Source organism: Eublepharis macularius, chromosome 17, assembly GCF_028583425.1.
Source record: "Eublepharis macularius isolate TG4126 chromosome 17, MPM_Emac_v1.0, whole genome shotgun sequence".
NCBI lineage: Eukaryota > Metazoa > Chordata > Lepidosauria > Squamata > Eublepharidae > Eublepharis > Eublepharis macularius.
Window position 1 is genome coordinate 1,136,902 of NC_072806.1, and position 26,079 is coordinate 1,162,980.

A 26,079-nucleotide genomic window follows, 5' to 3' on the forward strand; every position below is an offset into this window, starting at 1 on the left:
CCCGAACCCCTAACCACTGCCCCACGCTTGTTTTCATGGGGTGGCTGCTGTTGAACAGTAGCAAGCTTTGGGGGCCTGGTTGTGGTGGCTACCAGACTTGGCAGTAGTTGTAGCCTCTACAGGAAAGCTGGGTGCAGCTCCCCAAAGATCCAGAATGACAAAGGAGATTTCCTCTGGGTGACCTGCCACAAAAATGGTGAAGGTTTGGGTGAGGGTGGGATGTGGATTCTCCAGAAGTCTGGCTGAGCGTGTAAGAGGTGCTGCCCACGTGCTGCTGGGCTAAACTTCTCCTCCACAGCTACTAGGTCAACTACTGGGGTTTCTCAACATATAAATTTTATGTGCGGCTTACGGTCAATGTCTGAACTCTAGCACAGAAAACAAGCTTTGGGACTGAGTGTTCCTGGCCCAGGGTTAAAAGAATGAGCGATGCACACAGCAGGCACCTCTGGTTTATGAGTAAGCCGGCACAGAGATCTGACAATATATCCTAAATTCTTTCCTATATAACAAGTTAGTATTTTTTTATCAGCAATGAAAATCTCAGATGAGATATTTGCTTAGGTAGATCACCTCCGTTTAGGTCAGCCTAAATTGGAATGTGTTAAAATATTCCTACTCGCTGGTTGCAGCAGGCAATTTGTTTGCTAGTCCAGACGACAACAAGCCCTTACTGGACAAGACACGTTGGCACCAGAGAGGGAGCAGGTCCATCTATTGCCTAGCTGGATCTACTGACTCTCCAGAGGAAGGAAGTCTATCCACACCCTCTGGCTGCTGCCTGCCGATATCTGTGTGTTTGCAGCTCTCCAGTGCTCAGACCGACAGCTCCCCGGCAGCCCTCGGACCATCCAAGTTCCAGCTTGCTGGCAGAGATCCAGGGGGTGGGGCATGAAAACCATCACCTGCTTTGCAGGACCGAGAAGCTCAGGTGGTGCCTACACTTCCGTGCCTTTTTAAGCATTACCTTGGTGGTTATCAACCAGATATTTGTTGAGCGCAAGGCTGCCTGGGGGGCAGATAAAGGCCCCAGCATGTCTCAGCAAAGACGGGTTCGACTTTCGACAGAGAAGCCAACGAGCACCGTTTATGTGCTGGGCACAGAAATATCCCTTGACGTTTGTGGGTAAGAAACCTTCTGTTTTTTATTGGCAGGTGCCTAAAGAAAAAAATATTTTAAACGAAATATATTTATTCAGCCTCTCTGTCCTCCTGAGGGCCACTAAGGCCGCTACCAAATTAAAACATATATACTAAAATCACAAAGGCATTAAGAGCAGTTATAAAACTTGGTTGGTGTTGGAGATTGCCCTCAAGTCATAGTTGATTTATAGCAAACCCCGGCGGGGTTTTCATGGCAAGAGACTAACAGAGGTGGTTTGCCATTGCCTGCCTCTGCAACTCTGCTCTTTGTTGGAGGTCTCCCATCCATTTACTAAGCAAGGCTGACCCTGCTTAACTTCTGAGATCTGACAAGATCAGGCTCACCTGGGCTATCCAGGTCAGGACATAAAATTTGGTTATTGTGTAAAAAAATTGCAAAGCAGTTTGGTAATCCCAAGGACTGGACATTTTAGTTGCCATATGTGAGCTGGGAGTTCTTTCCTCTGGTGGCACAAGAGAGGGAGGCTGAGAGGGGTTTCTGATGTGAGGTGGATCATATTTTGCACATGATCAGGGGCACTTTTTAGTACTAATTTCAGTTTTACAGAACCAGAGGAATTAGCTGTGTTAGCCTGTAGTCACAACATATTAAAGAGTCCAGTAACATCTTTAAGACGAACCAACTGTATTGTAGCCTAAGCTTTCGAGAACCACAGCTCTCTTTGTCAGATGCATCATCAACTTTTGAGAACCACAGCTCTCTTCATCAGATGCAGACGAAGAGAGCTGTGGTTCTCGAAAGCTTAGGCTACAATACAGTTGGTGGTTAGTCTTAAAGATGCTACTGGACTCCTTACAGTTTTACAGAAGCCAGCCTTATCTTTCAGAGCATATTTCCTGGAGAGACATTTCTAGTTTTCCTACATTGTTTATGAGAAACATATAGCAGTTACTACAAACGCTTATTTCAGGCCAACTTGGTGCTGCTAACTGCAGTACATTCTTTCAATTCATTTATCCCTAAAACAGTGCAATGGGCATTTACGGACCAAAGCGCTGGCTGCAGGAGTTAGGTGCTTGGGCAGGAGCTCCATCTACGTATGTTCACATTCCTGTGGGAGAACAGGTGACACACGTGGGTACCCCTAATGCCCCCCCCCAGTTTTACAGGGTGGCTGTACATTCTAGTGTGAGGGGAGGGGTGAGGGGGGAAATCCTCTTTATCTGCTTTGACCACAGCTAGGGGGCTGCTGGCCCAGATGCTATTCCAGCAGAATTCATTGTTAATAATATGGAACAATAATAATACAGTTCCAATCCCTGAAGCTGGGTATAAGGACAACCCTAAGAATTATCGACCTATTCGTCTGCTGTCAGTTGTAGGTAAGATCTATGCAGCGTTTCGGTGGAGCAGACTTCAGTCTTGGATGGCCAGTTCTAGGATCACTGGCCCAGAAGCAGTGGGGTTTCCTAAGGGACTTAGTATGCTGGATCATTATCCCACTTGATTAGCAAGTATGCCATTTCAAGGAAGGGTCTTTTATATGCAGCTTTTATAGACCTTTCCTAAGCATTTGATGCCATATCTACTAGCTGTCTATGGGCTAAGTTGAAGCAAACGACAGGAGATTGTTGTTAATTAATAATCTTTAGACTGATTCTATTGCCCAAGTGTGGTGTAATAGTGAAAGTCATTTAACTTCTCCCTTCCCCATTGTCTGAGAGGTCTGACAGGGGTGCTTTCTAGCACCATCTTTATTTAACTTGTATCTATCTGATTTGCTGTGCTTTTTTACTGATCCTGGCCTGCATCTGCTTAAATTATTGGACATTTCAGTCTCTCCTTTACTTTATGCAGGTGATTCAGCTCTGTTTTCTCATACCTGGATCGGTCTTCTTTGCACTTTGAAAAGGTTCCATTTTTATTGTCTGCATGAGAAACTATCTATTAATTTTACTAAAACTAAAATTGTTAAGTTTGCTCCTTGCTCTTCGACCAAAAGAGAGACATGTATAGTTAATGGGCAGAAAATCTCTCACATTTCCTCTTTTAGGTATTTGTGTGTTTTATTTCAATCTACCTTTTCCCGGAGATATCATTATCAATTGGTCACTCAGAAATCTATGGCCGCTAGGAAGTCCATTTTGCATCATATCCCAGCAGCTATTAGAGTTTTTAACTCAGAGGTGATTTCACAACTTTTGTATGGTGACTATATGGCTCTCTGCAGTGGATGAGTCCGTAAACAGAGTACAGTGCTTGTTCCTTTGGGCAATGGGAGGGCTCCCTCGGGGTCTCTCATTATCGGCCCTCCATTATGAACTTGGTTTTAGCTCTATAGAAGCCTGTGCTTGGGTATGTGCCTTTAATTGTCGGTCTCCTCTGTTTCTGATGCCCCTGAGGGTAACCCTCGGGGTCTCTCATAAGGCTTCCTGGCTTCAGCTTTTTCAACAGAAGCTCTCTCTTATAAATCTTAAGGGGGAGGATCTCTCTTCCTCCTCTGTAACTCAATGCAAAAAACATTTGGCCCAACTGATTTATGCCAGAGATAAGAGCTATATCCATTTTGATGCTTGGAGGACATGCTGTCCACTTGCCTCGGGCCTTCTGTCTAAAGGTAAACTCCCTTCTTATTTAGACTCCTTGGTTAGCCCAAAGTTATGCTGAACCTTTATGTACTCATGATTCCACTGTCTCTCTTCAATGGTATTGCTGGATCGCCTGTTAAGGATCCCCTTTTCAGATTGAATATGCCTCTGCCCCCTCCAATTAGTTGACTGTCTTGTGCATATTCTCTTGCCATGTCCTTATGTGTCTCAGTTTAGGCTAAAATGGAATATGCCCTGCTTTAATAAATGGACTATGCTTCCTCTAGCGACATTAGAGCAAAAGGTTCAATACCTCTACGAGGATTCTGATCTAAGCGTAAATTTTTTGTTGCTCAATTTCTACAGGCTGCAGAGAAGTGTCAAAGGGAGGTGTTTTTAGATACGGGCTTTATTTAAGTTTTTCAGTTTTATTGTTCTAGACTTTGGTCTAAGAACAGGGGGATGAAAAGAAAAAGATGACCACAGCTATGGTTGCCAGCTACCCGGTGGGGTCTGGAGATCTACCGGCATTGCAACTGATCTCCAGGCAACGGAGATCAGTTCCCCTGAAGAAAGTAGCTGCTTTGAAGTGCAGACTATAAAGTGTTACACCTGGTAGAGGTCCTATCCCTCCCTAAACCCCACCCTCCATAGGCTGCACCCCACAAATCTCCAGAAATTTCCCAACCTGGAGCTGGCAACCTTAACCACAGCAAGCATAATTTCCTAATGCTCAGTAATTTTAAAGATATATTTCGCTAAACTACAAAGCTCCATGTTCCTAAGGTGAAGAGGCTCCAACCCCTCAGTTGTCTTGCCTGCCCTTTCCTGCTGCCTTTCTAGCACTGCACTATTGTTTTGGGTGATCTGGTGCAGCAGCACAACAGATGAGAGCGATACAAGCACATGAAAATAATAACAACTCTTGATTTATATACCGCCCATCAGGACAACTTAACACCCACTCAGAGAGGCTTACAAATTATTCTATTATTAGCCCCACAACAAACACCCTGTGAGGTGGGTGGGGCTGGAGAGAGCTCTGAGAGAGCTGTGACTGACCCAAGGTCACCCAACTGGCTGTAAGCGGTAGAGTGGGGAATCAAACCCGGCTCTCCAGATTAGAGTCCTGCCGCTCTAGTCTTAACCACTACACCGGCTGTCTCCGATGTGATGAACCACGAAGGAATCACATGCTTCCATTGCAGGTCTGCCCCTGCAGGTGCCTATGCGTTCCAGGTTCAGAAGACGCTGGGCGTGAACTACGTTGTCCGTGATACAAACATTTCGCAGGTGCCTTCGAGGGTACCCAGGTGGCCCCTGGACATCGGAGTGGAGGTGGTTGTGGCCATGAAACAATCCAGCCGGAGAGTCAACGAGAGCAAGGTGAGCAGCATTCAAGGCCGGGGCGGGGAGGGGCGGGAGATGCAGCAGACCAGGGGCTGGCTTTAGATACCCTCTGGGGCAGCAGGACATGAGCAGCCTCCTACGAGACACAAGGCCTTTACCGGACCAGCCCCAAGGCACAGAAACGATCTCAGACAAGATGGTGTCCCTGTTTACTTGTGGTTCAGAAGGATTGTATAACCTTCTTTTTTCACATTCCTTTTGCCAAACTCCAGGTAAGTCCTGGAGATCTCCTGGAATTTCAACTCATCTCCAGATTACAGAGATCAGTTCCTCCTCTGGAGAAAACGACTGCTTTGGAGGGTGGCCTCTATAGCATTCTACCCTTCCCTAAGCCCTGCCTTCCTCAAACTCCACCCCAAATCTCCAGGAATTTCTCAACCTGGAGTTGGCAACCCTAGGCAGGTGGAGGTCTTCCTTTTGCCTCCTTCCTTACCCTTTTAAATAGAGATGCTGAGGATTGAACTGGGGACCTTCTACATGCAAGGTAGAGGCCACGGTCCTCCCACGCCACCTTTGAAGCCAGTCTCAGTTGCTGTCATGGCATGCTTTAGAAATTTGCTTTAGCAGCAGGTGGTTTAAAGAAACTGATGTCTGCCTTTTGGCCTTTTGGCAGGTGACAATTTCATACTACAAGGCCAATGAGGAGACGCCCATGGCCAAGGCTGTGCTCCTGCTCACTTGCGTAGGTAAGTTGGCGACCCTTGAAATCCATCAGAGAAGTGCAAATAGGTGCCCACTAAGAGTCGGCTTCTGGTGTTCACTGGGGCTGATGTGGGAATAGAAGAGCCCAGCGGGATGAGATCAAGGGCACTTGTAGCACCTGGACGGCACTGGAAGACTCCTAAGACAGACATGGGGACCAGAGCCGCCTCAAGTTTTTCCCTCCAGTAACTGGTACTCAGAGGACTAGAACTGCTTCTGAACAGGGAGGTTCTATTCAGCCACTCTTGGATAAAGTACATTCTTGGTTGATACATTCCCAAGTACCATTACTTAGAACTCCTACCAGTTAGCAAGGGCCAAAATACATGGTCCATCCAACATGTGCTGGCTGCATCATGGCTGAATGTCTTGACATGCACTCAGATGGACCCTGGGGGAACTCACCTGAAACAGTTTCTCATTTGCTTGGGGCTGTGAGTGGGGGGAAGGGGCTGGCCATTTCCCTCCCGTCCTTGCACCCAAGCCAGGCCTTGATGTGATTGGAGAAGGTGGACCAATACTAGCCATCCTCCCTGGTGAGTCTCCTGGATCCTTGAAAATTAACACTGAAATGTGAGCAACAAACAAAAGTAGCCCACCTTTCCAGCTTGTTTCTTCGGCCCACAGATTCTTTCTCTTTCCCTCTTGCCATTCTGCAGAGATTTCCCTGGATGCAGATTCAAGCCGCTCAGGAACCGTGACAAAGGAAGTTGAAAATAAGGTAGAGAAGATTGGTGTAGTGGTTAAGAGTGGCAGGACTCTAATCTGGAGAGCCAGGTTCGATTCCCCACTCCTCCGCTTGAAGCCAGTTGGGTGATCTTGGGTCAGTTGGGTGATCTTGGGTCAGTCGCAGCTTCTAGGAGCTCTCTCAGCCCCACCCACCTCACAGGGTGATTGTTGTGAGGATAATACTAACACACGTTGTAAACCGCTCTGAGTGGACATTAATTTGTCAGGAAGGGTGGTATATAAATCAAATGTTGTTGTTGTTGTTATTATTATTATTAAAAGATTGATTCCTGGAGGGCTTTAGACAGAGCTTTGAGAATTGCTTTGCTATGGGCCCTATGCCCCTCTGTTCCCTGTAAAAATGCTTGAGTGAGCTTAGTTAAGTAGATTCATACAGATTTTTAAAAATATGCACAATTCTTCCCAGCAGCAGAAACTAGCTTCCCAGCTTCGTTGTTAGCTCCTGGGAGAATGGGGGGGGGTGCTATTTCCCATGACCCCCTCTTCCTCTAAAAGCCGTGGCAGAGGCTGCATGGACATGTTGGTGGTGGGTGGCAGGTGTGGGGTTCATTGTCTTTGTGCCAGCAAGACCTGCCACTGATGGTTGCCGCTGCAGAAAGAGTGGACATGGGGCCCAGAAGGCAGTGGAGCGATCCTCTTGGTGAACTGCGACAGAGATTGCCTCAGAGTAAAGGACATGGACAACCAAGATGATAAAGTGGGGTCGGAAGAAGGTCAGTAACTACCCAAGAACGTCATTACTTTCATTGCCCCCGCCCCCGCCAAGGAGCAGGTTTGTGATTTAGGGGCATTGCTGAGCCTGGATCAGATCTCTTCTCGGTGCACATGGCCTTCCTTAAACAGCAGAGCCATTGCGATCCATGCTCTGAGCACATCTCACAGAGATTACAGTAATGCGCTCTATATGAGGCAGCCGGGCTACCGTCAGGAGCTGGGCTCAAGGTCAGGATCACCCCTCCCCCCTGGGCTGGAAGTTCTGCACCGGCCGCCCGTCTGTTCCCTGGCGCGATTCCAAATCATGGTCCCTACCTTTAAAGCTCGACATGGCTTGAGGCTGGGGTCCCTGAAGGGCTGCTTCTGCCCCTACTGCCCAGCCTGCCCGATAAGACCTTGCTCACAAGTCCTGCCAAAGTGAGGCCGTGGTGGCCCTTTGGCACACCCTCTCCCTGGGGCTCCCCTGGCATGTGTGTAACTTCCTTTTAGGCACCAGGCCAAAACATGTCTTTTTATCCAGCCTTTGAACTGAGAAGTGCCTTCTATTTTAGCTGTTTTTAGGGTATGAGGAGTGTCTCATGAATATCATTAAATGCTGCTAGATGTTTGATGCTATTTACATAGCCTGTTTTTATGGCTTATTAGGCAGACAGCTTAATTATACGGTCAGCAGACCCTTCAGTGATACCTGCATTAAAACAAAATGTAGCGATGTGTGTGTATGATTGACAGAACGATTTTGTCAGCTTGTGGCTAGATAAGGCTCTTCCTACAGGTTCCCTTTCAAAAGCAAACAGGAGTCCATTGATTGAACAAGGAAACTTTACTGCAGAAAAGGTCCATTATAGTCCACTGTCCTGAATAGGAGACTCAGGATGGTACACAGTCATTGTTACCAATGAAGGGCAAAGCATGAGGTACAAAGTAACAATACCCATCTGGATTTGCCTCCCCCCACAGTTCTCAAAACAACGTCTCTCAGTCCTGGGAAGCTGCTCTCCTTCAAGGCCAATGCTTGGTGGAACGGTGTTAGACAAAACAGTTGCCTCCGGTGGGAATGCTGCCTGGGAACTGGTGCACCTGGGAAGAAAGCACTTAAACACTAGAAGCATTAGAAAATGGAGTCAGTACAGTTTAGATACACACTGGACCTGACATTCTGCCCCCCTTAAAACAGATCCCCCCCTGGTTTATATGGGTAGCGAGTATGAAAAGCTTTGGTTAATCTAGGAGCATGAACATGTACAGAGTTCACCCACTCATCGTACCCAGAATCAAAGTCCTTCCATCTAATGAGGTAAAAAAGCTGATTTCGTTTGAGTTTAGAGTCCAAAATTTGTTGCACCTCATAGTGTATTTGGTCGTCAATCAAAGTTGGAATGGGTGGAGCTTTGATGTGCCACTTGTCATCGGTAGGAGCTCTTTTTAAAAGACTGACATGGAACGTATCGTGTACGTGGCGTAAGTTCTTGGGCAAGGTTACAGCAACAGTCACTTTATTTATTATTTTGCGCACAGGGAAAGGTCCCAGGAATTTCAGAGCGAGTTTGCGGCTTGTCTGAGCTAGTTTCAGGTTCTTTGTGGAAATATACACATGATCTCCAGGTTGTAAATCCCATTCGGCCACACGATGGCGATCTGCGTATTTTTTGTAATCCAGTTTGGCTTTTTCAAGATGTTTCTTAATAAGAGTCCATTGTTGCGCCGCCTCCCCCCACCACGAAGATACATCTGGCAAATTAGAGGAATGGAGAGGGGGAGCGTCCAACGGGAAGGGATTGAAGTGAGCTCCATAGACAATTTTGAAAGAGGCCTCTCCAGTTGAAGCGTGTACACTGTTGTTATATGAGAATTCGGCCAGAGGGAGAAGGTCTACCCAATTATCTTGTTGGAAATTAATGTAGCAACGAAGAAACTGTTCTAGTATCTGGTTTGTTTTTTCGGATTGTCCGTCGGTTTGTGGGTGGTGGCTTGAGCTAATGCCTTGCTCAATATTCAACATTCTCAAAAGCTCCCGCCAGAAGTTGGCAACGAATTGTCCGCCGCGATCCGAAATCACCTTGGACGGAAAAGAATGTAATTTTACGATGTGTTTTAAAAATAAATCTGCTAGTTTTCGAGCGGTGGGTATAGCAGTACAGGGAATAAAATGAGCTTGTTTGGAGAACAGATCTACCACGACTAAAATGCAATTATGTCCTTTTGAAACAGGTAGATCAGTGATAAAGTCCATAGATATTATTTCCCAAGGTCTGTTGGGTGTTTCCAATGGTTGCAGGAGACCCGGAGGTTTTCCTTTTCTGGTTTTGGCGCTGAGGCAAACGGGGCAGGAACTAACATATTGGGAAATGTCTTTGCGCATGCCCGGCCACCAGAACTGCCTTTGGATTAGATGCAAAGTTTTCAGATACCCATAATGACCAGCAGTGGGAGCATCATGACAGCGCTGCAAAACCTCCAGCCGGAGGCTGTCTGGGACATAAAACTTGCTCCCAGCTAGCCAATCCCCCTGTGGGGATTGGACCAGTTTGTTTCGCGGAGCCTTATCCCCCTCCTTTTCCACCTCAGTTTTAAGTTTCGATTTCCACTCCTGGTTGGCCGGGAGGGGCTGTTTGGCTCGACTGCGAGTAGTCACCACGCCCCCAAGTTGCGTAGGCGAGAAGACCGTGTCGACAGTCTCCTCCCGTTTGCTCCTGTGTTGGGGCATGCGCGATAGGGCGTCCGCCAAAAAGTTAGTCTTGCCCGGGAGATAATTTAGAGTGAAGTTGAATTTGGAAAAGAATTCCGCCCATCGCAATTGCTTGGCATTCAGTCTGCGTGGGCTTCGGAGGGCCTCCAGGTTTTTATGATCTGTCCAAACCTCGAAGGGGTATCGCGCCCCCTCCAGCCAATGTCTCCAATTAGTAAGGGCTGCTTTTACTGCAAAAGCCTCCTTCTCCCACACATTCCAATTCCTTTCCGCCTCCGAAAATTTTCTAGACAAGAACGCACAAGGCCGCAACTTTCCATCCTCCCCCTTCTGCAGTAAAACTCCCCCTATTGCCGTATCGCTGGCGTCGACTTGCACTACGAAAGGGGACTGTTCGTTGGGGTGGGAGAGGATGGGTTCCGTTACAAATTGCTTTTTCAGGCATTCGAAAGCAGTTTGGCACTCTGAGGTCCATTGTAGTTTGGAGGAGGGTTTTTTAGCTTGGTCCCCTTTATCTTTTGTTTTCAACAATTCTGTTAAGGGGAGCGTGATTTGGGCGAAATTTGCTATAAAGTCTCTATAGAAGTTGGCAAAACCCAGGAAGGATTGTAGTTCTTTACGGGTGGTGGGTGTTTGCCATTCTTGAATCGCTTGTATTTTGGTTGGATCCATTTTTAAACCCTCTTGGGAGATGCAATACCCAAGGTAAGTGAGTTCGGTTTTATGGAATTCACATTTGGACAACTTGATGGGTAGTTTATTATTCATCAAGGTGGCCAGGACCTTTTGTACCATTTGAATATGTTCTTCCTCTGTGTCTGAATAAATTAAGACATCATCAAGGTACACCACCACCCCTTTGTACAGAAATTCGTGCAGAACTTCGTTTATCATGGACATAAATACAGACGGGGCTCCCGTCAATCCAAAAGGCATAACTAGGTATTCATATTGTCCGAGGGGCGTATTAAATGCAGTTTTCCACTCATCCCCTGCCTTGATACGGACGTGGAAGTAAGCATCTTTTAAGTCTAATTTTGTAAAGATCTTACCTTGGGCCACGACGTTGAGAAGGTCTCGGATGAGTGGTATAGGATAGGCGTTGTTGGTGGACACTGCATTAAGTCCTCGAAAGTCCGTGCACAGTCGTAGTCCCCCATCCTTCTTTTTCACGAAGAGAACCGGAGCGGCGTGGGGGCTGTTGGCTGGGCGGATGAACCCTCGTTGGAGGTTGGTGTCGATGAATTTCCGGAGCTCTTCTCGTTCATGGAGACTCATGGGATAGAGTCGTCCTTTGGGCAGTGAGGCTCCGGGTAAAATTTCCACCGCACAGTCCGTTCGTCGGTGCGGGGGTAGAGTATCAGCTTCCTCCTCGGAAAAAGCGTTTAGAAAAGGCCAATACGGTTCGGGTATTTGGTTGATTTCTTCTTGAGTAAGAAGGGCCTTTTCAGTATGAGTTGGATCATTGCCCCAGTTTTGGTTCCAACGGTGATTTTTGCAGTTGGCATGACTGAAGGTGATGCATCCTTGTGCCCAGTCTATGTAGGGATTGTGATCACATAGCCACTTGCTGCCTAGAATTAACGGGTATTTGGCAGTGGAGCTGATGACAAAAGACCTCTTTTCCCAATGTTGTCCCATGCCTGTGATCACTGGGATGGTCTCAGTGGTAACAGGGTTCATATTGGTGCCATCCATTTGTTCAAAGATTACTGGATTTTGTAATTCCCGAGTTGGTAAAACTAGTCCATTGACTAGAGCTGGGGCGATGATGTCTCTCGAACAGCCCGAGTCGATAAGGGCTTGCACTCGGATGTGCATTTTTCTCTCTGGGTTGATTAGAGTTACTGGCATGAATAAGATGGACCCAGGCGGCCGGTTCCGTGCAGGGACGGGCTTGGGGCGGATCTGTCGTTTGGGCCCTTTTACGACAGATCCATCTCGTTTCCCGACTGGGGGCTTTCTGGATTGACTTCTGCGTTTGGGGAAGCGGGGTCGTATTCCATAACTTCTTCCGCTTCCAGTCCTCTCTCTGAGGCGGGCCTTTGGGAAGCGTCGCGGCCTCTGTTCGCGCGTGGCGCGGGAATCGGGCGTTGGAGAGTAGGAAATGGAGCAAGGGTTGGGCGCCGTAGTTGAAGCGGAGGTCTTTGCACAGGCCGGTAGGGGCATTGTGCTGCAAAGTGACCGGCTTGTCCGCATTGCAAACACAGCCCTTGTTGCCATCTAGCATCTCTCGCTCCACGGGTGGCGTACCCAGCTCCCCGTCCTCCCTTCTGTAAAGTCAAGGGTCTTCTTTGTCCCGTTTGTTGTTGTTGTTCAACCAAACGGACTTCCAAAATGCGATTCTCAACTTCGCATGCAAGTTGGATCCAACCTAACAACGTAGGGGGATTGTCCTGCATGAGGGCTCGGTCCAAAAGTCTCGGGTTTAGTCCTTGCTTGAACAGAATGATTTTGGTGGACTCCTCACACCTAGGGCATTTGGCGGCCAATTGTCGGAATTTCGTGATATAGTCTCTCGCCGACATGCTGCCCTGTTTAATGGCTTGCAATTCTGTTCGGGCCCTGGTTTCCTCTAAGGGGTCTTCATATTGCGCTCGAATAGCATCCACCAACCCCTGGAGAGTATTAAGTTCCGGGGCCCCGATATTGTATAGTCCTACATACCAGTCCGCTGCTTTGCCTTGTAAGCGGGAGCCGAGATGTTCAATTTGACTGGCCTCGCTGCCGAAGAGGTGTCCCCACCGGTTGAAGAATTGCACGACTTGCACTAGGAAAAATCCCAGTTTGGAGGGATCCCCATCAAAAGTAGCTTCCAGTTTCACCCAACCCATCGGGAGGTCTTGCCTCGGAGCCGGTGCTGGGTAGAAGTCCGTCGGAAGCATCAATGGCACTTGAGGTATGAGGGGACCCGGTTGTGGTAGCGGTGCTGGTTGCGCTGGCGGCGGCATCACCGGTTGAGCCGGGGGTGGCGGCCTCGGCTGGGCTGGCGGTGGTGCTCTCGGCTGGGCTGGTGGCTGCAGTCGTGGTCGGACAGGCGGCTGCAATCTCGGTCGGGCTGGTGGTGGCAATACAGGAGGTGCTGGCAGTAGCGGTTGAGGTGGAGGTGGCCGGTGCGGCTGAGTAATGACCGGCCGCTGAGGGACGGGTTGGTGGGGTCGTAGTGGTGTAGGCCCCACCGGTTGATTCGGAGGTGGTATTACGGGCTGCTCAAGTGGCAAACGTATCGGTTGCTGCGAAGGAGTTAGTTGCGGTCGAAGCGGAAGGGGCCGCAGCGGCGAAGGCCTGATGGGTGGTGGGCCGCGCGGGCTTGCCCCTCTCGGCGTCGTGTCTCTGGGACGCAAAGGCTGGTCTTGTGGCGTCGGGGCGCTCGGGGTTTGTTGAATGGGGACCACTTCTAGCGGTCGTTGCGGTAATTCCTCCTCAGAAGGGGCCGGAGGCTCTTCCGTCTGATCCGGCTGAACTGTCGTTGGAGAAGCGGGAGGGGGTATCACCGTCGTTTCGGTTGGACGGGTTGGCCCTTCTTCCTCCTCTCTAGGCTCCTCCGCTGGAGTCTCCTTGGGAGATGGATCCCCGTCCGATTTAGGGGTTTCCGTCGGAGTCTCTCCAGGTACCTCAGCTGGAGTATCCCCGTGCGGCGGGGTTTCGTCTTTTCTAGGGAGTTCCGCGGGCGACTCTCCCGGTTCTCCAGGATAGTATTCCTCCTCTCCCGAAGGCAGCGGCTGCTGCGGGGCGTCCTCCACTGGATAGGACATGACACTTTGGAGGGTGGCGATTTGTACCGCCATTTCTTCAGGTGAGATTCTCTCCCCTGCCCCCATCGCTGAGATTAGGTGAATGGCATGAGCCAAACTTTCCTCCATATCAATCAGCCTAGCTTCCAACTGTTGCATTCGGCTAGGACCCGGTTGCCCCATCACGGAACCTCCTTCGGTTGTACTCACCGGGGAAAACGGCCCCCAAGGCGGAGGATCTCCTTGATCGACTCGTGATCTCGCTGCTAGAATTCCTTTGGCTAGGCCCGTCACTGCCGAGATGCCGGAATCTACAGCATGGGTGCGACTTTGCATTTGCACCCAACTATGCTCAGGAACTTCCGTTGGCTCTTTCCATGGGGCAAGTTCCGAATAATCCCAACTCAGGGCGCCGCGGCGAGATGTGTTCCCGTCCGTCTGTTCGGCCGTCCTGTTCCAAAACAGCCACGGTTGGCTGCTATCCAGCTCAGGGACAGTCTCTAGGCTTCGGCGTCCGTCCATCGAAACTCTTGGATGAAGCCCTCCGGCCCTGCGCTCTCGCGTTTCTCGGGGTCTGGCTCCCCACTCCGACAGGGTGGGTAGCGAGATCAAGGGGAGAGCGGTAGCCGTCGGCCTTGTCCCTTCACTGCTGAGGTCGATGAGAGGCGGTGTAGACGTCGAAGCTCCAGCCCCGGCTGGCACATGAGATTCTTGGGGTTGCACTGTTTGACTGTCGGGGGACGCATACGGATCAAACAAAGGATCCCTGTCCGGGACTACCTTGGATTCCGCTGGGCCCGACTCAGGCATGATTGGTAACAAAATGTCAGCTTGTGGCTAGATAAGGCTCTTCCTACAGGTTCCCTTTCAAAAGCAAACAGGAGTCCATTGATTGAACAAGGAAACTTTACTGCAGAAAAGGTCCATTATAGTCCACTGTCCTGAATAGGAGACTCAGGATGGTACACAGTCATTGTTACCAATGAAGGGCAAAGCATGAGGTACAAAGTAACAATACCCATCTGGATTTGCCTCCCCCCACAGTTCTCAAAACAACGTCTCTCAGTCCTGGGAAGCTGCTCTCCTTCAAGGCCAATGCTTGGTGGAACGGTGTTAGACAAAACAGTTGCCTCCGGTGGGAATGCTGCCTGGGAACTGGTGCACCTGGGAAGAAAGCACTTAAACACTAGAAGCATTAGAAAATGGAGTCAGTACAGTTTAGATACACACTGGACCTGACAGATTTCACCATCCAGGATCTAGTGTCGGTGGCTATATTCAAAATGGGAACCCCTTTCCCAGTGAAATGCACGTTCTCCCCGGAAGAAAAAGGGTATCTAGCTGTTGGGCCAAACAATCGGCTACCATAGGCAGGAGTGGGCGAACTGCATCATGTCTCATGCCTTTATAAAAACTACAAAAGAGCAACACCTGGGATAGTCTTTATCATCACCCCTGCACCACAAGGACACAGGCTATCCATCCATCCACCCACCCACCCACCCACCCATCCATCCATCCAATCTATAGTCCTCTTTCCCCCACAAGGCTCAAGGAGATTATAAAATTAAATTGTGCAGTCAGACAGTATGAAGCAACCAATGAACAATGTGATAGGACTAGGATTAGAGAATTAGAATACGCTGTTGGTATTAATCCTACCAGTGCATTTCTTAAAATCTTGCAGCCTTGCAAATGAGAAGTTTTCCTACTGTCTCCTGCCGCAGCTGACTTCTGATTTCCTCTTCAGACCTCAAAGATATGTCCGTTATGATTTTGACAACCCGTGGACCTGACATTTTTGAGAAGTATCAACTGGTTCTCCACGTCTCAGCGTCTGAAAATGATAAAGTGAGGGTCTTCCATGCTCAAGGTAGGTGTTTGCAGAGCTTGTGAGCTGTTCTTTCTTGTGACAGAAGCCTGTGTCAGGTTAGTCTGGTCCAAGGAAAGAGGGGCTCCCTTCTCCATGGGAATGTGACCTCGGCACTGAAACTTTGTTCTCCAAGCAACGGCATCCAAAATGTGCAGCAAAGAAGATTCTGCTCAGTCCATGTGGCTAGTATCCCATTCCACCCACCATCGTGTAGCTATTCTCTTGCTGGATCATTCCAGCCTATTGACGGATCAGGTCCATCTTCTCCACTTTATTATTTCCAACAGGAGCCAAACAGACCAGGCAGGGCATGACGCTGGGGGGTCTCCCTCCCCCTCTCCCTAGAGATGGTGTTTAGAGGTAAAAGGCCACCAAACATGGAAGTTCCAAGTAGCCATTATAGCTACTACTTGTTGACAGATCTGTCCTCCATAGACTGTAAATGTTGGGTTTTTTAAAGCTGTCTAAATTAGCAGCACTACCATATTTTCTGGCAGCAAATTCCTTATTGTGAGAGCTAAGGATGCCTACGTTTGCAAAAACAGATACCTGCCCCTGCTCTGACTAGATGGATGTTATTTTGTGGGCAAATCCCTGTGTTTGCTTTACAGATGGAAAGCCAGTGAGCCAATACCCGGTAGTCCTGGGGCCAAAGAATGCCTCCTACAAGGTGAAGGGTGGTAGAAACCAAGAGGCGGTTTTCTATGTGGAAGGGCTGGCCTTTCCAGATGCCAACTTCTCGGGCCTGGTGTCGTTCCATGTCACACTGCTGGAGAACCCACCTGAGGTATGGAAACATGTGCCAAAAAGCACAAGGCCCAAAAGCCTTGTGGTGCCCGATGGATACATGTCAAGCTTTGAGAAGCAGCACAGGAGGGACCATTCTGGCTGGGCAGATCTGCAGCTCTGCATCACCCATCAGGATGTAGGTGAGGTTGTCAGGTTTAAGTCTGATGGAGGAAAAGATGGGAGTAGAATCATGTAATGCCAAGGCATGACGGTGGCATGGTCCAGAAGAAGTGAGCTCTACTTGCCAACATCTTTTTTCCTCCTCCTTATTTCCCTCCAGGGACAGAAATTTCCTGCACCTCCCATTTTCAGCGACACTGTGGTTTTCCGGATTGCTCCCTGGATAATGACCCCCAACACCTTGCAACCGAGAACAGTTTATGTCTGCAGGTAAGAGGTCTTCTGAGAACAAGTTTCTGTATGTGCATTTTGCACACTGAGCCCAGATACTGGGACCTGCATTTCCAATTAATTCGGTTTGTGGAAGCTGCAAGTCCTTACCTCATCTTGGGAGATGTATTTTTGCGTGTGTGGCTTGCTGTCAGTTTCTTCACCTCCTCATTTTGATATGCAGTGTAACTGACAATGCTGACTTTGTGAACAATGTGACGGAGCTTGCTCAAAGCAAAGGCTATGATGGTTTGGTGGAAGACGTGAAGAAACTTCACAGAAAGAGCAAGTACAGCGACTTAGTGTCCGAGGTGTGCAAGCTGGTCAGGAAGACCAAAAACAGGGACTTTGTGGCAGCTGTGAACAAGCTTGCCAGGGAGAGCAAGAACATGGACTTTGTGGAGGCTATGAAGGAACTTGCAAGCAGGACTGGCTGTGCTCTGATCATCTGTGAAGGAGAAAAAAACCAGGGAGATCGCTGGATCCAGGTGAGCATGGGAAGGGATTCTGAGCAGCGGAGTCTGCTGAAGGGCCAGCAGATCTCCCCAGCCGAGGGGCATCCCCAAGGACCGAGTTGCTGGGTCGCAGCTTTTGGAGAGATTTCCAAGCCTATCTTGCCACTATGAGTGTGGGTGGGTGGGAGGTTTTCTGAGCGTGTCAGCTTTCCTCTGCATGTGTGTATGCACAAACACACTTTCAAAGGATGTAAGAAATTAGCAGGCTTTCCGAGGCTCAGGTTATTGCCGCCTAACAAAAGCGTGAAAGCTCCCTGGGAGTCAAACCACCATAGAAAGTTGGGGTCGTCATGAGGCTGTGAGATGGAGTGGAGGTTTGGGGTGTCTCTGGAGAGGCTTGCCCCAGGGGCTTTAACGGGGGAGTGCCTGATGAGTTGTGCTCACCTCTTGGCTCAAGGGAGTAAGGAGCATCTCTGTTTTTCTTCTTCTGCCGAAACAGGATGAGATGGAGATTGGCTACGTGCAAGCTCCCCACAAAGGGTTCCCCGTGGTCTTTGACTCCCCCAGAAATAACAAGCTGAAGGATTTCCCATTTAAAGATGTTTTGGTAAGTGGTTGAGCTTCCTGGCTCTTATTGCCTTCTGGTAAGGAATGCCCTCTGTCTAAAGATGAAATTTGCAAGAAGGGCTTGTTTCAAAGGCAGCTTCGTGGACTAACATAATGGAAATAAGATTAGGCTTTTTTCATATATCTGTTCTTGATGTTGAAAAATGGTTTGAAAGAAGCCGAAAGCATCCTTGGGGGCAGTGGCCACTGACAAGCCCGGCTCTCCAGATTAGAGTCCCGCTTCTCTTAACCACGACACCAAACTGGCTCCCAGGTAGAATGCTGCCAGCCTTGAACAGCAGGATCTGAGTCCAGTGGCACCTTAGAGACCAACAGCACTGAGAGTCAAAGCCCCCCTTTCCCACTCCTCCCTGTACCTGTAGAAGGGGGCTTCAATTCTCAAAAGCTGATACCCTGAACATCTTCTTGATCTCTAAGGTGCAACTGGACTCAAATATTGTTCTTCTACTGCAGACCACCTGAATCCAAGCCTGAAGGTTCCGTTTTAGGTCTCTTCACTAAAAGCAATGATAGCCAAGAATTTGCTTGCAAAGGCCAGCCATACCCACTACGGCTAAGCAACGATTTTCTTTTGCATCATCATTCACTATCCCCATAGTGATAAGGACGATCTAACTCTGTTCTCATTTGCACCTATGGCAGGGCCCAGATTTTGGTTATGTGAAACGAGAGCGAGCTGGCGAGACAGCCTCTGCGCTTGACTCCTTTGGGAACCTTGAGGTCAGCCCCCCGGTGACCGTCAGGGGCAAGCAGTATCCCCTGGGGAGAATTCTCATTGGGAGCTACATCTCCAGGTGAGCCAGGGGAGGAAAAGGGGCAGCACTGGGTTCTGTTGGGGAACGATAATCCCTTGCACTGGTCTAGCAGACAACTGGTCTGTTGATTACCCCCGGCATGCAGATGTGGCTGAGTCAGGGCAGATGTCAGATAAGACTCTCGTCACATGATGCATCGTTAACTTGTGGAACTTGCAGCCACAGGATGTGGCAGACACCCTTGGTCTTAGATAGCTTGAAATGGGCATTAGACAGATGAATGGGGGAGAGGTCTCTAGCAGAATTTATTTGCCATACACGGAGTTGCCATGCTCTGAGGATGTGCACCTGCTCTGATGTGAATGGGGCAGGGGCACAGCAAGGAGAAGGGGAGGCTGTGGTTTCCACGCGATTTGCAGGCCTTCTAGGGACACCCATTTGGCCACTGTGGCCACCTGTCTGATCCAGCAGGGCTCGGCTCTCCTCATGCTCTGAAATCTGTTCCTCTGTCCTTTTGCTGCTCTACCACGAGGCAGCAATTGCCCTATGAAGCTGAGGCCACCTAATGGCTGCACAGGACTGGGCAATGCGTGTGAAGCAGCAGCAGCAAGGAAAGGGCCCAGGCTGATGAAGAGGCTGTCAGGGGATTTCTCCAAGGAAATGCAGACAAACGTGGCTGATTCTGACTCTGGGCTGGATGAGACCCTCAACAACCGTTGCTTGTCTTTGCTTAACAGGGAGGAAAACAGACAGATGTTCAAGTTTGTCCGGGACTTCCTCTATGCCCAGAAAGTGCAGTCTCCCGTGGAGCTGGATTCTGACTGGCTGGCGGTGGGGCATGTGGATGAGTTCTTGGCCTTTGTTCCAGCTCCTGATAGAAAGGTAGGTATGAGGGTCTCCCTTGGCCAGCCCCCTCCCCCAATGTGCAAATGGTGCAGGTTTCTCTTGTGTTTTCGTAAGTTTGCATTTCCCCCATTTTGTGTAACACTTTCTGATGAGGGGGGCAGTAAGAGAGTAGAAAGAACACTGAAAACCTTATTCAGCCCCCCTCTTTGATATTTCAGCAGGCACAACAGCTAGAAACCTTCATTTTTAAAATGGGAGCTGACATGTTCAGGAAACTCTGGGCATGATCAGTGGCTACCCAATTTTGTTCTCTGTGGGAGCCCCTCCCTTGTGGCACAGCCCGTCTGAGGAGATCAGGAGGGCCCCATAAGTCCACTAATCTGCAGAATGGGCACAACAGAAATGTTCAGCAGGGCATTTTTATATAGATAATTGGAGCTGGAGTATAATGGGACAGCACAGGGGGTTGCTTTGGTAATAGGGTTATCGTCTACTGCAGTGTTATACACCACCTTCCTTTTTCTGTGTTGTCTTCTATCTTTATCACCCACTTTCAGCAGTATGAGATGTCATGCCTTCGACAGCTTTTTCGTTTACATTGTTTTCCATTTCTATGATTCTAGCCCCACTGTATAGTTTATTGGAGGTCTCTGCTGTTTACTTGAAGTGATCGTTATATTTTGTATCGCAGCAAGATTTAAGTCCAGTAACACCTTAGAGACCAGCAAGATTTTCAGGGTAGAAGCTTTTGAGAGGCAACCCCCTTTTTCAGATATTTTGTAATCTGCCTTGACTCTGTCCAAAAAAGGCAGAATATAAATGATGTAAATAAAATTTTAAAATAATTGTTTACATGGCATCAAGATGAGCAGACAGCATTGCTGCTCTTTTTGCCAAGATGCTTTGGTTTGAGTCAGAGCCGAAACAGACGTGACGAGATACCTGGGTTCATCTCGTGTTCTCTTACCTCAAGGTTTGTCGGGAAGTGTAGGTGTCCTTGCAGCTTAAAGTTTATGAAGCTCTGAGCTGCACGGCTTCAGGTGGGGGCCAGGCGAGCGATGGGGAAGATGCAGCGATGCCCTCACCCAGCCCCCGCAGAGCGATGCCAGTCTGCACGGGGAGAGCAGGAGGAAAGGTGCCCAGAGCATTGCTGCATCTCCCCCCTCCCCACTCGCCTGGCCCCCACCTGAAGCTGCGCGGCTCGGAGCTGCATAGCTCGCCGTCGCTCTGCAGGGGCTGGGCAAGGGGTGGGTGGAGCGACGGTTTGCGTGATCGGGGTAGAGGCAGAGCATGCTGGGCTATGCAGCGCTGGGCCATGTGGCTTTGGGCAGGGGCCAGGCGAGTGAGGGGGGAGATGCTCTGGGCGCCTTTCCTCCCGGCTCTCCCGGTGCAGCCCGGCGTCGCTCTGCAGGGGCCAGGCCGGGTGACGGGGGGAGGGGGGAGATGAGGCGATACTCCGTGTAAGCAGGGAAGGGAAAATGCCGCGATGCACCTCGAGAGCAAGAGGAAAGGCGCCCCAGGCCTGCATTTCCCTCCCTGCTGCTCTGTAAATGCTAAACTTTAAGTTGCAAGGACGCCTACACTTCCCAACAAACCTTGAGGTAAGAGAACATGAGTTGAACCTAGGTATCTCGTCACGTCTGTTTCGGCTCTCACAGCTACAAGTTTGCAGGGGGATTAACTGTACATGGTAGAGATGCTTGCACCTCTTTGTGGAATAATCCGTTATTTCACCCCTGCAGCTTGGACATCAAAGTACATGCCGGATCGCCGCATTCTCTGTCTCTCTTCTGTTCTGCTTTTATGTAATTATGCTAATTGCATTTGTGAGGCCTGCTGCCTCCTGGCTGGCCTTCACTCCAGACAGGCTGCTTCTCCCCTGTCCGACGAGAATCGCTCTGATTGCATCATCGCTTGCTGTAACTGTGTCCTCCTTCACTCCTGCCTTAGCTCCAGGGCAGGCCCAACTGGACAGGCAAGACAGGCAGGCTACCATCATTCATTCCGTGTGCCAAAGCCTCTGGGGTATGCCTGCCTCCCCCCTCAAATGGGTGGAGAAGGAACCGTGCCCCTCTCCTTTGCTACTCGTGACAATGAAGGGAAACAGAGTTAGGCTTGGAAAACCGAACTATTTTGCAATAAGAAGGCGGCTTTAGGATGGAGCAGGACAGCAAGAGGGGAAAGGAATTTCACCCAGTCCTTGGGCAAGCCCTCCTGGATTCTCCTCCTCTGTTTTAATGCTTTGAGTGTCTCGAGTCCCCTTCCAGAGGTGCCCTGTCGTATTCTGTCCCGTCTCCTTCCTGCTACCCCTGACCCATTCTCACTGCTGGCTTTCCTTGGCTTCCAGGGTTTCCGGCTGCTCCTGGCCAGCCCCAGCGCCTGCTACAAACTGCTGAAGGAGAAGGAACAGGAGGGCTACGGAGACGCTCTCATGTTTGAAGGTAAGGTGGTTCTTCTGGCTGTGGCCCTCCGAAAGGATGGTCTTGCTGTCCCTGAGCAGTTTTTAGTGTCAGTAATCAGGCAGTTGTGCTTAGGTAGACAAAACCAAAAGGAATTACAAAAATATCCAGCTACACAAAGACAGGAGCCTCGCTCAGCTCAAACTCAGAAATAATGATACTGTGTAGTCTCTGTGGGAAGGAACAACCGTCACGTGAACATATTCATACCAAATCTTAGAGACATTACAAACACAAGGGACCACGGTGTAAAGTTACTCAAGAGAAAAAAAAACCGTGTATATGAGCTCACATCCCAAGAAGCTATTTTTAAACACTCAGACAATGAGGTGTGTTATCAAACCCTACATTTGTTACTTTTAACACATATGTTCATTATTCCACAAGTAATTGGAATAGTACAATCTCTTCTATATATGTATGTATGCCATAGAAGAGATTGTACTATTCCAGTTACAATCTTTTTCCTTTTTCCGGAGACCTTTTCTCTCTCCGATGAAAGCACGGACCAAACAGCAACCCGACTCTCTCTTGTTACAGGGAAATTGGACACTTGCGATCAGGTCAAAATAAAATGTATCCTGAATGATCAAGAACTGAGGAGCAGCAATGAATATTTCCAGGTAATCGACACCCCCAAGCAGCTGTACTGGTGGCGACAGGAAGGCGAGCCTTTGGGGTGTCCCATTATGCCACAGGCCCCCCTCTCCAGTAACTCAGGTGTAGAAATTGAGGTTCAGCCCTTCTAAATATCCCAGTGGCTAAAGTCGAGGCCGGGTGGATGAGTATAGATATAAGGAGAGAGGTGGTGGTGATCTGAGAGAAACAGACCCTGCGAGGAAAGGCTCTACAGGCTGGAGCCAGTGAAGGAGATGCCGTGAGCGTGGATGGGGGGAGCCAAACATCCCCCCTCCAGCCAGGGCAAGGATATGCGGCCCTTCCCCCTAAGAGGAAACTGTGTGTGCGCGCGCGGGGGGGGGTTCCAGCAGCTCCCAAGAGTGCAGGGAGGGTCTTGAGAAAAGCAGAGCACCCTCGGTCAGCACATCAGAGGCCAAGACTGGTGTCTAAGTCTGAACATGATGCAAACTGGGAATGCAGAAAGTTGAGGTGGTAGAGCTGCTGGCAGGCAGCAGTGTTTTAAACGCCCTCTTCATAAAATGACCATTTCTCTTGCCTCACAACTCTACCCCTTGGTTGTCCCCTCTCCTTCGAGAGCACAATGGGCGGATTAACTGCTAAGACTTGGTCTAATGCTATCCTAGCAATGGAACAAACCTTTTACTTTGCTTCCTCCTCTTCCAGAAAAGTATCGATTGGAACAGAGACATCCTCAAAGCAGAGTTGGGACTGACTGAGGAAGACATCATTGATATCCCCCAGTTGTTTAAACCTGATCCGGCTGAGGAAACTCCTGGCAAAGCTGTGGCTTACTTCCCTGACATGGTGAGGCTCTGTACTTGCTTATAAAGCTTGCTTACTTGCTTTGAGAAGTAAGCAAAGGATGGGGGCCGGATGCCTCTACCCTGACCCCCTTACCAGTGCTTTCCAGCAGGCCTGTTCCCAGAAGTGCGGCTTCTTGTACGCCTCTTGGGCCCCTGGGTTGTACGCATCTCCCCCCCTCCCAATTTTCAGTTGGAATGTCTTCCAGCAGGATCACAGTCTACTAAGCTTCCTAAAAATGTCTTCCTTTCCCTTCAGTTCCAGCTTCCCTCCCTTCCTTGTCAGAAGCTGAGTGCAGGGAATGGTCTCTTCGAGACTGCAGCCTCAATGATGGAGCGGGCTGGCAGGGCAGAAATCAGGCCCCTGTGATCACTGCAATAATTTAATCAATGGCTCTCCAGAAGGGCCTCCAGAAAATCAGCCCAGCTTTCAAAAGCAATTGCAACTTCTTTGAATACATCCCCCAATGCAACATAAACCAGAGGGGATTCACTACCCCACCAGGGTTATCTTTGCTGGTGTCAAACCTCCGGCTGTTCCTTCAGAGCGCTACCGGCCAGGGCCTTCTTTTTCCTGCATGTCCCTTTCTCCTCCCTGCAGGTGAACATGCTGGTTCTGGAGAGACACTTGGGCATCCCTAAACCCTTTGGGCCCATTGTCAACAAGGAGTGCTGCTTGGAAAGGGAAGTCCGGCGGCTACTGGAGCCACTGGGCTTGTCCTGCACCTTCATTGATGACTATAAAGCTTACCACCAGAAGCTCGGCGAAATCCATTGTGGCACCAACGTCTGTCGGAAGCCTTTCTCCTTCAAGTGGTGGAACATGACAATGCCTTGAGGCAGGGTGGAAGGATTCCCTGCGCTCCAAACAGGAAAGGAGGACATTGAAAGAGCTGCTGTGTAGCTTCCCCCGATCTTGTAGATCCCAAGCCGTAATTTACTTGGGAATCTCATTTGATTGGGAACATGCAAAGGTGTTTGGATAGACCATCTTGTTTTCTTGCAAGTGCTGATGTTCCCTTTATCCTTAAAATCAATTATGGAGAGTCATTGGTGGAGACTACTATAAAGTCATACCTGACCTGTGATGACTCTGGTGGGGTTTTCATAGCAAGAGACTAACAGAGGTGGTTTGACATTGCCTAGCTCTGTCTTCATTGGAGGTCTCCCATCCACTTACTAACCAAGGCCAACCCTGCTTAGCTTTCAGGAACTGGCAAGATCAAGCTCTCCTGGGTTATCTAGGTCAGAGCATTGATAGCCATTAATACATGTTTATTGCCAACCCTTAACAATCCAGACTAGAGATTACCTCAAGGGGCTACAGTGATGCTTCATTCCTTGGGTACTAATCTGTTTGGAGGAAGGGAGTTGTAATAAATAAGGAGTCTTGCGGCCTGCAGTCCTTCATTCTGGCTCAAACCAGCGTAGGCTGGCTGACCACTGCCTACGACCACAGAGGCTGGGGTCGTGACCGGTGCTGCTACTGGGACGAATGGCTCGCCTCTTGGACTTGTATCAAGGCTGGCCCTTGGAAGCCTTCGTGGCCACTGAGGGAGAGGAAGGGCTGGCAGGCAGGACACTTGGCTTGTAGCCCTTGCAGCGTCAACCTGCAAAGGCCCAGCCTGGGGGCTGAAGCAGGTGACCTGAAGGGCCAGTCTGGAATGTGGGCACAACGGGCGGGCACACTCCTCTCTCCTCCCGCCCCTATAATGTGTGCCTCAAGACCTCTAGGAACCACAGAGCGACACGGGTGAAACGTGTAATTTTCCTTTTTTAAAAACTGGGTAATTATAGGAGATTCTATACCTCTGTTGATCTTTTGAATGTATGTGTTTGTGTATATCTTGCTAACAAACTCTCCCCCCTAAATTGTTTTATAAGCTGTTTGATTAAAGGTCGGATGAAATGTTGCGTATCGATTAATGGGAAAAGGATTCACATCTACATGTTCTTTGTTTGTGTGTGTGTGTGTGTGTGTGTGTGTGTGTGTGTGTGTGTGTGTGTGTAGACCCCCCCCCCTGAAGAGAGAGGGGCCAAGGCTTCCCTGAGAGCAGGCAATGGTCACCGGGGACATTCCTGAGAGACCAGATTGACTTTGAGAGACCGGGGTGGAGTCTGACTCGGGAGAAAGTATCCCTCTGTGCCCATCAAGGGTATTCTTCATTCCTGGCACGTACTCGTCTGATGCTAGCATTTAAGCAAATGCAATTAGGAAGCTTGATTTTCTACAGCATGATCTGTTTTCAGCCACCTAGGCCTAAAAAAGCGGTTGCAAAACCAAATGCCCTACCAGCAGGTTTACAGCCCCAAGAAGGGCGGGCACTTTTTTGTATTTCCACAAAGAGCGTCTTCCTGGGCTCGGGTCTGGAAGTTCTTTTCTCTAATCCTATGGGGCTGAGAGTAAAAACGGGGGGGGGGGGGGGGGGACTCTCCCGTGCTATTGTTGTCCAGTTGAAAAGAGATTGTATTCTTCCCACGATTTGGACATTTTATAGGATCCGTAACCATACATTCTCCAGGCATGAATTCCTGCAGTTGGTTTGTAAAGAAAACCATGATTACTACCAGGTGTTTATTTTTAAGCAGCATTGTGTTGAGTGCTGCACATACTTCATATTATTTGACCAACAGCAGTTCAGCATGTATCTAAAATGTTATTTGTGGGGGGAGTAATCTGGGTACTGAGGAGGGAGTGCCTTTACTGGTCTGCATTAATGTGAGGAAAGAGATACTGGGGCAGGCACTCTCCTG

General features: G+C 49.3%; 1 protein-coding gene across 1 annotated transcript; it reads left to right on the plus strand.

Annotated features, from left to right (window-relative positions):
• The first annotated feature begins 838 nt into the window (after positions 1–838).
• Positions 839–25,175, plus strand: LOC129344534 (protein-arginine deiminase type-3-like). The gene is made up of 16 exons (XM_055001258.1): positions 839–1,126; positions 4,902–5,079; positions 5,717–5,789; positions 6,465–6,526; positions 7,151–7,268; positions 15,443–15,565; positions 16,177–16,352; positions 16,635–16,744; positions 16,929–17,232; positions 17,699–17,806; positions 18,469–18,620; positions 19,319–19,463; positions 21,775–21,868; positions 22,427–22,509; positions 23,189–23,329; positions 23,927–25,175. The coding sequence occupies exons 1-16, from the start codon at positions 1,035–1,037 to the stop codon at positions 24,161–24,163; spliced, it is 2,196 nt and encodes a 731-aa protein (XP_054857233.1). The 5' UTR covers positions 839–1,034; the 3' UTR covers positions 24,164–25,175.
• Positions 25,176–26,079: the final 904 nt, after the last annotated feature.